The sequence below is a fragment of the Alnus glutinosa genome, chromosome 2, assembly GCF_958979055.1.
Source record: "Alnus glutinosa chromosome 2, dhAlnGlut1.1, whole genome shotgun sequence".
NCBI classification, from domain to species: domain Eukaryota; kingdom Viridiplantae; phylum Streptophyta; class Magnoliopsida; order Fagales; family Betulaceae; genus Alnus; species Alnus glutinosa.
This window is the reverse complement of record NC_084887.1, coordinates 6855446-6871941: the sequence shown is the minus strand read 5'-3', so window position 1 is coordinate 6871941 and position 16496 is coordinate 6855446. Positions and strand designations below refer to the sequence as shown.

The following is a 16496-nucleotide window of genomic DNA, read 5'->3' as shown; positions in this document are numbered from 1 at the left end:
CGTAGACAAGTTCAATTACAAAGTTTTCTTCTTCTTCTAGTTGGGGGGATGCTAATTGGGGGGGGATGTAAAGTAAGGAGAAATTATTTCATGTTATTTCATCTAATTATATATATACATTTGACAGCATATACATCATTAAATCTGTAAAATTCAACATAGATCATGAAATAATTCCTCAAGAGATCGCTAGATCAATTCTTGGACTTCAATTCCAAGAAAGATCTTTCCAGTAACATATACAGAATATGGGTATCATCTAAACAATAGTTTCTTTAATATTATCTTCAACAATCATCCAAAGATAAGACTGGTACTACTCTCTTCCTGGGTTTAGAAAAAGCTAAAAGGCTAAAAACAAACTTTTAAAGCAATGCAAAAATTATATAACCATTTTTGTGATGGATAAGTTCTTTTTGACGAATATGGTTTCCGGATTATACATATGATGCTGGTAGTCGTCTTAATGCCAAGTTGTCTAGTGTTTTGAGGGAAAGGGAATGGTTTTGGTGTCAATCTAGATCGGATGAGTTAGTGGCCATTCAAAGTTGCTTGTCCCTTGTTAATATTAATGGTTAGTTGACAGGGAAAGCCAAGTGTCAAGGCGAAGTACAACATGGCTTCAAAAAATAAGGGAAGACTTCACTTCATAATTACCAAAATACCCTTATTTTATTGGATTTTTTTTTTTTTTAAGAAAAAAAAAAAAAAAAAGCGGCTTGTCACAAAACCCACGACCGGGTCACCTTTTTTTTAAAAAAAAAAAAAAAAAATTATAATTAACAATAAATTTGAATTTTTATAAAATTTTCGGAGGTATTAAAGTCATTTAACCTCTTTTGCTGTTTGATTTAACCTCAAACCCAAACAGATGGGTGATATTGCAAAAATTGAAATATCGATATACTAAATTAAGAATTTTTGAAAGAAAGAGGTAATTGAAAATGTGAAGGAAGTTCAGAGGTAGTAAAGTTTTCCTCTCTGTTGAATCCTTCTCTGGCTACTGCTTTGGGGCCTGGTATGCTATCAAGTTGGGAGGCAAATTGGGTGCATCCCACGTGCACTTGGAGGGTGACAAGAGAGAGGTGGTGGCTGCCATGAGGAGGAGCGGGCCATGTGATAGCAGATTTGGGCACTTGATTGAGGATGCCAAATTCTGGATCCAAGGTCTGTCCAAAGTTGGTATCCACCTTGTTTGTAAAGAAACTAATGCAGCAGCAATTTGTTTGGCTAATTTAGCTAGTTCTCAGTGCTTAGACGAAGTTTGGATGGGAAATTGGCCCCCTATGATCTGGAATGTACTCCTTGCAAAGAATGTTTCTTTGTTTTGATCAATGAAATTCTCCTTTTATTCAAAAAAAAAAAGTTTCCCCAAAAATTTATCTCAAGGACATGGCTTTTCACTTGGAATCCTAATAAATAAAAATTATGACACTATTACAAACTCTTCTGCACAAAGATAACCAGAAAAACACAGCCAAATTTGTATAGAGGCACGACTACCAAAGAGAAACCATAACTTAAAAATGAACACGTACATGTACATGTAGCTCACCTTAATATGAAAACTCTCTTGCAAGAGATGCATTCATTCTGACATTAAATACTAATTAAGAGTTGAATGCTTTCATCAAATACCTAATCATCTGCCATGACCAAAAAAAAAAAATCTCAGAAACTTATAAGCAACAAGATAGCATACTAGCACTTCTTTAGCAATTATAATATGTTTGCCATTATAGACTTCCACAACAACAACAAAAATATCAAGAAAGTCAACAGATATCTCAAGCACACTTTTCAACTACTTCACATCTAATAGCATAGAAAAAGATATCTACAAGATGGCTTCAGAAAACACCACCAGTACATAGATTTTATTTTGGGTTTTATTACGTTATTGAGTTTTATTTGTGAGTTATACTTGTTATTTGATTTTGGACCTAAAAAAAAAAAAATTCTACCAAGCCCTAGAAATTTAGACCTATTCTTTCTCTGCAACCACCAAATTCTCATAAGATTCACAAGCAGAAAATACTGTTCACACAACTCTTATTCTACATCAATTTTGGCATCAAAGCTTCTGTGCTACAGCAAAATGTGCTATCGATTGTAAAACAAAAGGGTCCAATGACATGGAAAGAAATATCAGATTGCAAACCAATTTCTTGCAATAACTTTTAATTGGTCACGTTTCCAAAACAGTGTCATAAAAAGATGAAAACGAAAACAAAGTACATAATGTAATTGAAGCAAACAAAAAAAGGGTCCAATGATATGGAAAAAAATGTCACCTCGTAAAAGTAAAATGATGATTTCCAGCAAGTATACATACGCCTGATGTTAAAACTAGTGAAGGGTTAAAATATGTTCTTTATGTTAAAATTCGAAAAATCCTTCACTGAAGCTTTTGAAGCAACTCTTTGAAGTGTTTTATCAGTTGGATTTGCAGAAGAAAGGTTAACTAACATGGCTGCGGTGGTCGCATCTGCTGAGAAGCCATTTTTAACCATTATCTGAAGAAGTTCCATTGCCTTTGACGTCTCATTATGTTGCAGTAGCCCTTGGATGATTGTGTTATATGTAAAATTGTTAGGTGAGCAACCTGTCTCGATCATTTGCTTGAGCAGATCACTGGCTTCATTTATTAGCCCCTCTATGCAAAGCCCTTTGATCATTGCATTGTAAGTCCAAACATCAGGTTGGAAACCTTTGTTAGGAAGACTATAAAAGAGTTCTCTTGCAGTCATAAGTTTCCCAGCAGTACACATACCATGGATCAAGATGGTGTATACCACAATATTAAGGCGCAAATTTTTGTCTTCCATCTCTTGAAACAATGCCATTGCTTCAGAAAATTTTTTGTTCTTAAGCAGACCATTTAATAGAACAATATAAGTTTGGAGATCTGGATGTTCACCACAAGCTTGCATTTTAAGCAGTAGCTCTTGCGCAGCCTGAGGTCTTCCAACTCGAAACAACCCACCCATTAGAGTGGTGTAAGTGACAACATCAGGATTCATTCCCTTGTTAGACAATTCATGAAAGAGACTCATTGCCTCATCAATTCTTCTATTTTTACAATATCCATTGATCAATGTGTTATAGTTAACAACAGAAGGTGAACAACCATTCCCAACCATCATCACATCAAAAACTTCAGTTGCTTCTGTCAGCATCCCCTCTTTGCAAAATGCGTCCATCAATATGTTGAAGGTTTTCACATTTGGCATTATCTTCATATGCTCCATCTCATTCAATAGTGTAGTCACCTCCTTCCAACGGTGGAGGTTGCATAGGCCCAGGATTAAGGAATTGTAAGTTAAAATATCTGGCTTAATGCCTTTACTTGTCATCTTAGAGAAGAGTTTCAGAGCTTCAGCCACTAATTTGTCCTTCAATAAACCGTCAATGATTGTCTTATACAGCACGACATTAAGTTTAAAATTTTCTTCTTCCATCTTCTTAAGCAACTCAATAGCCGTATTGGTCTCACCTATTTTCAAAAAACCATTGATTATCGTTCCATGGGTAACCATATCAGTTCTATACCCTTTCTTGTTCATTTCATCAACCAAACTCACAGCTTGATTGATTTTACCCTGAAGACAGAGCCCATTGACAAGAGTATTTACAATTGTACAGTTGGGTTGATAACCAAGTTTCAAAATTCTTGCAAAGACAGAGAACCCAAAATCCACCCGGTTCATATGGCAGAAGCAATTAATCAAAACGCCAAGAGTATAATCATCGGGAAGAATTCCAAACAGTTCCATTTCTTTAATCAGAGTAATCACGGTCGAGTAATGCTTCATTCTTGCAATCGCGCTCAGCAATTGGGTGAAATCCACAACGGAAGGCAAAGGGTGCATGTGAAGCATTCGATCAAAGAAGCCTAAGGCATCATCAAGATTCCTTAAGCTTCCAGATCTGCATTGATCTCTCGCAGAGTTTAAGAACCCAGTGGGGCTTTCTACATTCTCTCCAGAACCAGTGGTAGAGCTAGTACTAAAACTACAATACTGGTGATTTTGAGCATGGGTTGAAACCCTTACCTGATAATAATGGTTCCACAGAAAAACAAGAGAGCTCCTGGATTTAGCAGCGCTACGCATTTTCTGAAGAAGAAAAGGAGAAGCAGATCCTGTGTAGTATCTCAAGAAGAACAACCAGAAGCAGTTGCAAAAGCTCTTCTGGTTCTGGTCATCAACCTCTTTCTCTCTCACACACGCTCTTCCTCTTTAGCAGTCGTTTAAAATCGGACCAGACCGGGCTGTCGGGTCAGCTTCACTGCGATGATGAAGCCCACATTTGTAATATTCAAAAACCCGCCCAATCCGGGCGTGGTTTTTTTCCTTGTCTACGTCGTGATTGTAGTTCTCAATTCTCATAAGCCTAAATTTTTTTTTTTTTTTTTAAATAATTCTATATACATAACTTTTGTTTCACTTTTATATCAATTTTTTTTTTTTAGGAAACTTTTATATCATCTTACTTATCAATTTGTTTTTTATTTTTTATTTTTTCTGAATAATGGCTGTTTTAGTAGTTGGTTGGTTGGTTGGTTGTGCCACATCATTAAAATAGTAAAAAAATAAAATAAAAATGTGATGTGTAACATTTTTTTTTTATTAAAAAAATGTATTTTTTAGTAACACAAGTAATGATAAAATGTGATCTGGAGTACTATACAATTAACAAGTTACATGGGTAAGTATTTTCACTTACTATATCAATATTACTAAACAATTAAATTTATTTGTCAAATTTTATTGTTTAATTTTTTTCTCCTGTTTTGTGTCATGTGCCACATTTATGGGGCTGTCACGTTAGTTTGTAACAAGAATTTTTCATCTAGAAATTCATTTAAAAACATTTCAACCTTGTACATAGTTTAAACATTCCACATTAAATTTTTGGGATAATTAATAATAAAGAACTGTTATATAGTACACTCTCATCCCACCTTTATTACACTTGGCTGATGGAGCAGACTAGCAGTGTTCATTAGTCCTTTAATCTAATGACGGATGGACACTGTCACATCAGTCCAGTCAAATAAAAATGTGATAATGATGTAGTATATATTAAGAGGTGTACAACCAGTTGTGGTTGCGGTTATTTACTCGTAACCGCAATCGCAACCAGGGTATCCGATTATTCCTATTTAAACAACAGTAACCGGTTGCGGTTATTACCAACTGTCAGTTATCCGATTATTAAAAACCAGGTAACCAATTTTCATACATTGTTGATTTTTTTTTTTCCTTTTTTTTTTTTTTTTTTTTTTGTTTTTTGAATCTAATATCCAACCATTCAATATTCAGTGCTAAATAGTAAACACTACTGGACGTGCATAACATCATATATCATTCACCATTCATTCATCTCAATGAGCTCACAATCAAGTCCATAGATTAAATAAAATGATTTCAAAAAAAAAAAAAAAAATCAATCAAACAAATATTATAAAATATAATGACAATTGTATTGTAATTAAAATATGATGACAATTCAAAAAAAATACCAAACTTTCATATTAAAAGACTTAAAATGATTCATTCCTTCAATTTAAAAGTTGAGTTTGAGGCTCATCTACAATATATATATATTAAAACCCTATGACCAGTAACCGCACCAGGGTACCCGGTTATTTTTTATTTTTCGGTTAACGGTTATTGGCGGTTATTAACGGTTAATAACCGCCCCGCTTGTACACTCCTAGTATATAACATTACTATAATTTAACAAAAATCACAATTGAAAAGATCTAAAACTTTTTCAACTTATGCGGACTGAGAGGTTGGAGAGAAATATGCAAGTTGCCTGCGTGTTCATTAAGGAGAGATTGCTCAACCCACTTATTACACAAGTTTAGAAGAAAAGAGGAAAAAAAAAAAACCAGAAATTCCCACCCAAAGGAAATTCTGTTAGTAATCAACATAGAGGAAATAGTGAAGGACGTAAAAAGGGTAGTAAAGACCGATAATAAGCCTCAATCAACAGTCCATTTGGTGCCATTTCTGTGATGATCTTCTTCAACATCCTAAGTGGAGCCATCAGGACCCCCCATTGCACCACCGGCCTCGACACTCGGTAGAACCCTCGCCGCTTATTTCCTAACCGTATGGTGCTGCACTTCCGCCGCCTATGTCGCCGACGAGGCCGGCACCACTCCGCCAACGGTGTCGATCTCGGTAACATGGAAATGGTTAGAGAACCCCTCCTGATCAACATTGCTAGGGATCGATATGAGTGTTGTGGTTCAGCTATGTGTTTTGCCCACGCCTATTTCTTTATATACTGTGTTTTAAAGATTGAATCATTGGTGTTAATCATGATGGCCATAATGGCTGCAATTATGGTAATCATGTTGGTTATGGCCTGTTGCTAGTGTGTAAATAAAGTATTGGCAACTGGGGGTGATCTTTAATCTACTTTCATGTCTGGGCTTGTGGGTGTCATGATTAAAAGAGATGGGATTCTGCTCATATGAAAATAAGCTCATTGAAACTTTTTGGGGGAGGTCTATTGGTCATTATAGCATACTATTATTGCATGTGGCACTTTTGATGGGATGTTAGTTCAAGAATTGAGATTCCTTGCAAAGAGTATTACCAATTCAGATAAAAAATGTAAAAAATTTAATATGAAATCTATCTATTCAAGCAAATTTTGAACTGCTTGTTTACCTGTTTGGACAGATGGATCCGTACGTGTTATTTGGAAGTCGAATCTTTATTCCTTATTGAAAGAGACATAAATAAAGAGAACTTGAAAGAGACATAAATTAAATAAAGGTAACTTGATTTGAACTTTCTTTAATTTCTCTTGTTGGATGCCATATGAAAGGTGCACAATGACTTTGTAGTCTTTTGAGTTGTGCCTTTTTTCTTTTTTCTTTTTTACCTTGGGGGAATTAGTGCAAATATCAGTATCAAACATGTTGAAAACTCTTTTTGTCAAAAAATTTGTTTTTAAATTATTCAAATAATATTTTCTGAATAAGTTTTCTACATTAGTTTAAGGAAAAAAAAAAAAAAAACCTTTGAAAAATATATATCCTGCATAATTAGTTCTGCCACTGTATTCCATCTAAAAATATCTAGCAGAGTTTTTGAATATCTTTTTTAAAAAAATAGGGGTGTGAATACATATATTAAACAGCTCCATAATTCATATTTTTGGAGGAAAAGAATAAAAAAAAAATAACAACCAAGGCCCAAATATAAAATATAACTTAGCATGCAACTACCAAAGACAAGATCGAGACAGGAAGGAAACTACTTGGTGCCCAAAAGTTAATGAAGATTTTGTAGTGAATGAATCACAAGCTGTCCAATTAATCTACAATCAAAAATTGAAAAATTACTTGCAAAAAAAAAAAAAAGTTTGAAAATTTTGACTTTGGCCCCAAGTTGTAACAAATTAGATATTAGCAAAGTTATCAACTTTAAAGCTAAAAACCACATATATCAATACCAAAATCAAAACACTTTACGGCTTTCTTGATTGATCGAGATTAATTATCATTCAATCGAGAATTAGGGTTTCACAAAGATCGCATAAAGACGATCAAACAAGATTGAAATCGAGGCATTTTGTTCTATATCTCAATCGAACAAGGTTCAACAGAGGTATTCTGTTTTATGTCTCAATCGAACGAGGTTCAATCTAACCTCTTTGTACCCAATTTTAAAACTTTTATTGACAACTCAACACCTAGTAAACATTATAATTATAAAATTTTCGTGAAATACAAAGTTATTGTCCTTTAAATTAGATTTTCAACGCCACCAAACTTGCCTTCAGCTAATGATATATGATCATTGTACTTCGACTAGGTCTTTGGTAGAAAACGTACGTTGATGCATGAACCTTTTCTCTTTTAACTCACTAGTCTCTCTTCTACTTTTTATTTAATAAAATTATACCCACACCATGAATATCTTTACACCTCTTCTTTGTTTTGATAGTCTAATTTTTTTTTTTTTAATCTGGTCGTTTTGATAGTTTAATTAGTAACTAGTGGTGCACACACGTGACAAAGGGACCCAGGCTTCTCTTTGCATTTTCCACAAACCCTATCTTTTTCACCATTCTATTACAATGATCTTTATGGGGATTCAGCCCTTGCAAGTTGCAACCTGGCCTTCTTTTCTTGGTCAAATTTCCTTGAATGGTTCTTGGATTTTATTAGCATGGAGTTAATTAATTACAGTTTGTGGTTTTTCTTCTCTTATTTGTGTTCTTTAATCATCTAGGAGAAGAAAAAAGTATCTCTCAGAATTGTCAATTGGACTATTTCATTTTCACATCTGACTCCCCTTATCCAAATACTTGAAAATGAGACAATGGCTCTATTATGGGCACATTATCCACAAATCCATGAAAAGTTTTTTTCTTTTTTTGTTTTTTTTTTTTTAATAAAAAAGGAAGAGATGAAACAATACAAATGATGATCTTACCAGAAAACCCCTCCTCCGCCAGATGATATGTAGCATCCACGAAAGTAATGAGGTCCGGTTTTGTCCAGAGGTGAGGTATGGCTGAGGAGGAGATTGGTTGGGTTGTACAATCAGGGATATCACCGTATTATAAATCCTGCAAATATTCCCACAACAGGAATGGGGTTCGGTCTTGTCCATAGGGCTGGCAATTCAGGCCGGTAGGTTGGGTTTGGGTTGACTCGATTGACCCACCAACCCGTTAAGGGTCGACTTGAACACGATATGTTTAGTTAAACGGGTTACACCCTTCAAAACGATCATGACTCACGAGTGACCTGACGCAACTCGTTTGACCTGTTTAATAAACGAGTCACAAACGGGTCAACCCGTTTGACCTATTTAGACCTAAAAGTAATCTGTTTAACCCGTTTAACTCGTTTCGACGCAAACATTACCCGTTTGACTTATTTGACCTGTTTCAACTTGTATTTATTATATAATAATATATATAATTTCATAAACAGGTCCTGACCAACATCCGTTTATGATAAACCCTAACCCTCTGATATTGTATCGGGTCCATTTCAAATTTTGCAAGTTATGTCAAAAATTATCAACCCTACTCCTTAGGTAGAATGTGGATGAGGAGATTGGCCGAGTGGTTTAGACAATAGGCTGGTTGATTGAGTATGGGTGAGCGAGTGAGCAACTTTTCAAACCAATATTTCTAAAAAAATGTTACACACACTGTCACATAGTCTCACCCCCATACTCCAATTCCCAGACAATCTAACAAAGGTTTTAAAAATCACATCAAACAACATAGAAGAAGAATGTGTGACTTTACTCATATTCCTAACCCCACAAGTCCACAAGGTCCATCCCCTCCCCTCCCCCAATAATAAAGGTGTCCATTGCCAATCTTTTTTAACCCCGGTATGCATCACAACACTCATGTAATTGTGATCTTGGATTCAATGATCCAATGTTTAAGATTATGGTTTAGTTTCTCTTACACTTTGGAGTAACATTCAGGACCAGCATCATCATCATATTATGATAGTTCATAGAAAAAGATCATAAAAGAGCAAAAAAGTAAAAAGGAGAAAAAGGAATTGCCAAGTCAGTTAAAGAGACACATCATGCCCAGCGTCTTGGAGAGTGAGCAACATTATCCTACCTTTATCTCACTCACTGCCACCAGCCCTATAAACACAAGATCCTTAATTTTTAAGAATTCTGGTCTTACAATAATTTGGTTTGACGATCTACAAGCAATACCAACAGATTTTCTAAATTTGCACTTAGATCATCAGTATTGAACTCTTCTATTCAAAGGTTTAAGCAAATTTTAGAGAAAAATCCATAAATTCTTCGTTCATCAAACTCTCTAAAACTTTTTTAAAATAGGTTAAATCAAAAACCCATTTAGAGATCTTGATACAAAAGCTCTTATAGCCAAATATTTAGATTATTCTTACTTTTCAAAGTTCTTTTTAATTTTTATTACGATTAATAAATGTGGAATCAAAGACCTCTGCGGTGCCAATTGTGCAATAAAAAGAGAGATTTCAGAACGAAAATCCACTGAACAAACTCTTTTTCTCTTTACTGTACAATTCACCTGAATAGCAATTACATCCAAACAAACACCACCCTCCCATATATACATTCAACTCGCCCGATCCCGATCCCGATCCCGATCGGTCTCCCCCGAGTCAACGGCCACTGCGGAGTTCCGCCTCAAATCTCGTGTCATTTCCACTAGAAAACTCATCTCCGGACAACCTAGATGCCACGGCTCTCAGCCCTGGCCCCAACAGTTCAAGTACATGACTCGCCGGAGAGACTCGTCGGCCTGCCTCGGCCTCTCGTCGGCTTCAGAATTCCCCAAGTATATGGCGTTATGCAATCCGATCATCCCGGATATCGGCCGGAGATCCGCCGAGTCGCTGCCGTAGAAGAACTTTCTTTTACCGAGTTGAAGGGACTTTAAGCCGGGTTTCACCTTACTCCCCTGGTCTGTGTGGCCTTGGACCACAGCCACGCTCGCCGCCATCCAAATCCGATTCAGATAGCTCATGCTTTCTGATCGTTGCCTAAATTTCCGATATATCTGTGAACTTTGTACGGAATCTCTGAGTTCCGATTAAAATAGTTGCTTTGTGATGAGAGTATGAATGAAACGGAGAAGAATGTATTTGTAGGGGGAGAGGAGAGAGAGAGAGAGGGGATTGGGAAATGGGTGGTTTTATGAAACCGGGCTGGTTTCTTAAAAGTGGTTTTATTATTGATGCAATTGGTGGGCCAGGTGGGCCACAGGTGGGCCATGTTGTTTTGGACTTTTTCTCAATAGTGTCCAAAGAAGATAATATCGGGGAATTTATCGAGAACAATTGATGTGTGATGTGATCAAAAGGTGGGGTGTCTCTTCGACTGAAGTTGATTTTAAAAAAAATAATAAAAAAAACAAAGGGATTATTATGATCTTTTATAATTTTTAAGATATTGAGATATTGACTTACATTTTTTTAAAAAATTATTATTTATTACTTTAAATTATTTTAACCATGTTTAAAAAGCGATAAATATTAATTATTTAATTCCATCAAAACAAGAGAAGTGTTTCGTTTAACAAATATGTTATTTGTAATTATCATTAAATCTTTAAGATCACACGTGAATTTTCACAGATTTAATGATAGGTTTAAAAAATAAAAAATCTAAAAAAATTACATCAAACACATCTCTAAAAACAATTACCTATAATGGATTGTTTTTTCACTTTTATTTTTGGCTGTCTTTGTCGGAATGGTTGGTCAGGTACTTTACTAGTTTCATTAATATTGTGAAATGTGAATTAATATTGATATGCTGCATAGCTTATATGGATGGGATTTTCATCATTAAAGAAGTGCACCATATTTCATAATAAGAATTATGGCAATATTTTTTTAAAAAAAATAAATAAAAAAATTGGGTTGGACATTTTTTTTAAAAAAGAATTAGTGTATTAAGGGTGCGTTTGAGATTCCGATTTCGTTGAGAAAAAATACGATTTTAAATTAAATAATTGAAAATGAACCATTTGAAAACTGCGTTTTTAAAAAATTGCAATTTGAAAACGCAAAAAAGTTCTTATTCAAATAGCAGACAATGTGGTGCTTTTTTGAAAACGCAGTATTTTAAAAGTCTAACCTGCGATTTTAAAAGCCAAACTGCGATTTTGCCAAACACTTAACTGCGTTTTTAAAAATCATTTAATTCAAGTCGCACATTTTTAAATCGTTATTTTGAAATCGCAAACTCAAACGGACCCTAAATTGATATTTATTTTTAAAACAAGTGATTCCTTCATGCTTTTAAAAAATAAATGTGAGAATCATATGCTCTATTAAAAAAGAAATGTTACATACAACACAAACATTCCACAATTATCCACGAAAGATGACGTCGCAAAGTTTAGTAGTCATTAGATCGGCCCTTATTAAAAAATAAAGGACAAATTTTCTACATACCAACCTCTAAATATGACATGTGCTTTTAACATGTGAAAAACACATCTTTTAATTTTTTAATAATTTAAAAAACACATATCATTTTTAGACTCTAATTTATAAGAGTTTCCTAAAAACCAGTTTATAGCAAATATATATATATGGACAGAAATTTCTTACAAACCAGTTTGTAGGAAATTTCATACACGTGTTCTTTAAACACGTGAGAAGCATATATTTTTCTATTAAATGCTATTAAAATAGCATGTAAAAAGCACATTCTATTAAAATAACATGTGTCAATAACCATTAAATCTTGTCATATCAGCAATTTAGTATTATGAGATATTTATAGGATACATGTATAGTATGTAGCATTTACCTAAAAATATATGTGAATTAAAAATAAGTATGAAAATCACATATTAAAAAAAATATTAATTTAACGGACTAAATTAAAAGAATGAAATTTATATTAAGATTAATTTGTATTCTAAATTTTGTCACATGAAAGTCAAAAGTACGAAAAACACTTCACACCTGGAAAGGAAAAAATAAAAATGAATATTTTTTAGTATTAATATTTATGCCTGGAACTTCGGAGTAGTGTAAATCACGACAAAAATAGAGATCAATAATTGCAACATAGCAAGAAGTCTAAAAATCACGAGATATCAAGATATGAGGATAGCACGATATCTTGTCGTATATAATGAGAGATAGTACTGTAGCTTTAGCTGCTTGATGATGGACAGGTGGCGGGCTTATCCTGAAGGAGATCCATGACTCATCTCCATCTGGACCATCTCCATCCCACCTACTTCTCTCCTCTCACATTATTCAGCGTGGTCCCACCGTGCACAGAAAATTGTCGTTTTCCTTTCACTTGTCTCAGGGGTAATCTCGTCCTTTCGGTGGATATTGCTGAAGAAGTCACGTGTAAAGGTGATGGGCATCACGTGGGGGGTCATAGGCTAGACTTTTTAGAATATAATAATTTGTTTTTGGATTATCCTAAAATTGGACGTGATAATGAAGGTAGAATAGAATTTTACACGTGTCCGAGAATAAGAACAAACGTTTAAAAAAAAAAAAAAACATAAAACAAAAATGGTTAAGACCAATGGCCTTGTTTGGTAAGGGAATGAGATGTAGTGGGAGTTGAAAGTGATAGATGTGATATAAAATAAAAAGAATTTGTACAAAAAAAGTGAATTTTTTTTTGTTTTATAGTGAATTTTTTTTATTTAAATAATAAGAAAAAATTATTAATGTAATATAAAGTTGGAATGTTTTGAAGTTAATTGTTTTTTAGATAAGTGAATAGGAAAAAGGAAATTTTTTTTACCCTTGCCAAACAAGCCCAATGAGAACTGGCTTTGTGCCAAACAGCCATTTCGCAATATAGTGCCGAAGTAATTGTTTTGAGGGAAAAGGCCCACACACATTTTGTTTGCAGAAAATATGGCATTACAATTGAATTTTTAACTTTTATTTATTTATTGGGTCGTCAAATCTCTAATGTCATTGAGAGACCAATGATCTCTCTCTTTTTATATAAGCCATACTCTAGTATTAGAAAAATCTAAACAAAACCATAATCCTACACGTGAAACCATAATCATGCATTTAAAAACCCTAATCTTAAACTTACTGCCTAGACGGATTGATCGTTCCTGGGGACCGTTTGATCATTACTGACAGATTGATTGTTCTTTAGGAGGATCGATCGTTTTACCCTAGAATCATGTTTTCCCTTAATATAGCCTACCAAGAACAAATCTAATACTTACCCAAGACTCATAGAGATAACAATAGTCCTAAAGAACACAATACAACATGCACAAATGTTTTAAATCAAATTAGGCCACAAACATAACTTAAGAACATCAAAAGTTCTAACTTTCTTCTCTTTCTCTTGGTAAAACAACTAAGGAAAATGCCCCATAATGTTGAAAGGTAGGTATTTTAACACTGTTTTGAGGTCAAGAAGGAAACTAGCTTTTAAAGTTCATATCTTTCATGTAATAAGCAAATTTTTCTTCATAAAATAACCAACCTTAAGTCATTTGTAAAAGGAAAACAACTAATCATCATAAACACGTAAATCACAGTTTAAAGTATGAGAAATAAACATATATTATAGTTGGGTTAAGCATCCATACCACAATGTAGGAGCTTTCCCAACTTTAGGTGCAAGACCTCAAAGGAGATCCTCTCTCTCTCTCTCTCTCTCTCTCTCTATCTCTCTCTCTCTCTCTCTCTTTCTCTCTCACAGAGGGTTGGGTATCAGGAAAATAAGCAAAATGGTACATATTGGTTCTGATTCGGCACTTTGTCTTTCCTACTTTGGCTTCCAATATGGCTATTGCGAGCCTCTTCATCTTCAAGTGGTACTGTTTCTGAATGAGAAGGTCTCGGAATGCATGCTTGCAAGGCAGCATTCTTATTTGCTAAGTCCGCCAACTCTTTCTCCATTTGAGCAATCTTCTTTCTGAGGAGATCCATCGAGATTTGGAGGTCGTTCGAGGTCCTCGTGTTGTCTTGGGCACTCTGGCCCTGAGTATTCCTTTGCATTATGTGATTTTCTGATTGTGTTGTCACCATTGTGGATATTTTTTGTAAGAACAATAAAACGTTCCCACAGTCGGCCCCAAATTGTTGATACAATTTTCGGTATGGTGCCATGTTAGCTCTTGATTGAATCTTACGATGGCTTGGTTTGCTCTCTTGGTGGGTCGGACTTCCGTGCAACCTGCAAATAGTGAGAACACGCCGGGGGTTGGTCGGCATTCCTCTCTCTGATGCTTAAGCCAGGCGAGTAAATGAGAGTTCAAGTAGAGAAATCAGAGTTATGAAATACCTGGGGAGTCAAGTATTTATAGGCATGCTGGAGTGAGTGGAGGAATTGTTCCAAGGATTGTACCTTCTGGATTTCCTAGGATCCCATGTCCATCCCGAAAATGGGGATGGACAGAAGTTCAGATTTTCAATGATCCCAGGATGTTCGCCAGGTCTGTCAGCGTGATGTGACTCCGCAAATCTAGGGAGTTAGTAAACTGTATGGCTCTATGTCCTTGCAAATCTTTGCTGTGTTAGAATGACTGTACTTTGGTCCTGTGAGTCTCTGTAAGCCGGTCAGGGGAGAAATCTCAAATGTCTTTCTCGCATCATTCCACGGTGCTTCCGAGACATTCAACCACCAAACCGTAAGCATGTGGAATGTATAAAGGTTCTGCTTGTGCTTCTCGAGGCGAAACCTCTTGAGTGGTAATACATTCCTGAATCGATGGTTGGGACGTTCATTGAAATGTGTAGTTTAAATCCGAAGTTCAGATGTCCGACCAAATCGCATCAAGTTGGACAATCCGAACCGGTCTCAACTCGGTTTCCGACCCGTTTGCTATGGGGAATGGTAATTTCCTAACAAGAGAAGATACATAATTTAAGATGGTTATGCCTTAGAGACATGAATCCATAGTTTACTATAGCCAATAAGGTTACATTTTTATTAAATGACTTGACTTCTATTTATATTACCATTTGTATTATAATAGCACAAATATAGTACAATGTGGTGGGTAAGGATATTTTAGTATTTTAACAAGAATGATAGACTATCCTATTCTATCATTATTTTCAAAGGAAAGAAAATAAATAAACAAATAAATGAAAGCGACCCATTCTGCATTTAGAATTGTTAATATGAAAGTTACAGTGATGTTAATACACTTGGGTCTAGTGGTCTAGTCCTTTGAAAATATGGTTGAAGTTTTTAATGCTAGGACTGTGAGCCACGTAACACTTTTTAAAAATAAAATAAAATTATTAAAGGGTGGCCAGCCACTTCTTAAGGTGTGCTTGAGCTAGGCGTCACCCTGTTTATGAGGGCTTGGGGTTGGTTACACTACCCTCAAAGAGCTTGGAAATGGTGTGACCACCCTTGAGTGTTCCTGAGAAGAGTGGCTAACATCCCCTTCACTCTTAAGGGGTATGTGCGGTCGGCCTGCTCACCCAATAAGAATAGTTGAACATACATTCAAAGAGTAAAACGGTGATTAGCCATTTCGTAAAGAGTCAAGGGATGGTCGACTAACAATCAGTTCTTTTGATTTTTAATTTTTTAAAGGTTTATGTAACTCAATTCAAACTATTCATTTTGATTGAACAGTCCAGAGCTTAAGACAAAGAGTTACCTAATTTCGTTATTTTTTTTTTTTATTATTATTTTAAGTAACTCGTCACGTTTTAAGTTGCAATGAAACGACCCTATATACTTACTCCCAAGAAAACAATTTTTTTTTTTTTTTTGGGTCTAGGCATCATCATGATATGGTAGTCATTACAATGAATGGAGTATCCTAAAACAATATCCAACTTTTCTCCTCCCACTTTATCACTAGTGCAAATGGCCGTAGCCCTCATATATTACATTAAAGACTTGGGTGCACCAATCAACTTTATTATTATTATTATTTTGAACAAGAAATTGCCCTTTGAACCCCCACTTGAGTGATATGGCATGGTCTAGCCAAGATAATTAAAAATT

At 35.0% G+C, this 16496-nt stretch overlaps 1 protein-coding gene across 1 annotated transcript; it reads right to left on the bottom strand.

The window, feature by feature from the left end:
* Positions 1–2183: 2183 nt before the first annotated feature.
* Positions 2184–4216, bottom strand: LOC133861517 (putative pentatricopeptide repeat-containing protein At1g12700, mitochondrial). Its single transcript, XM_062297302.1, has one exon. It carries the CDS (start codon positions 4113–4115, stop codon positions 2361–2363), a length of 1755 nt encoding a protein of 584 aa, XP_062153286.1. The 5' UTR covers positions 4116–4216; the 3' UTR covers positions 2184–2360.
* Between the last annotated feature and the right edge of the window lie 12280 nt (positions 4217–16496).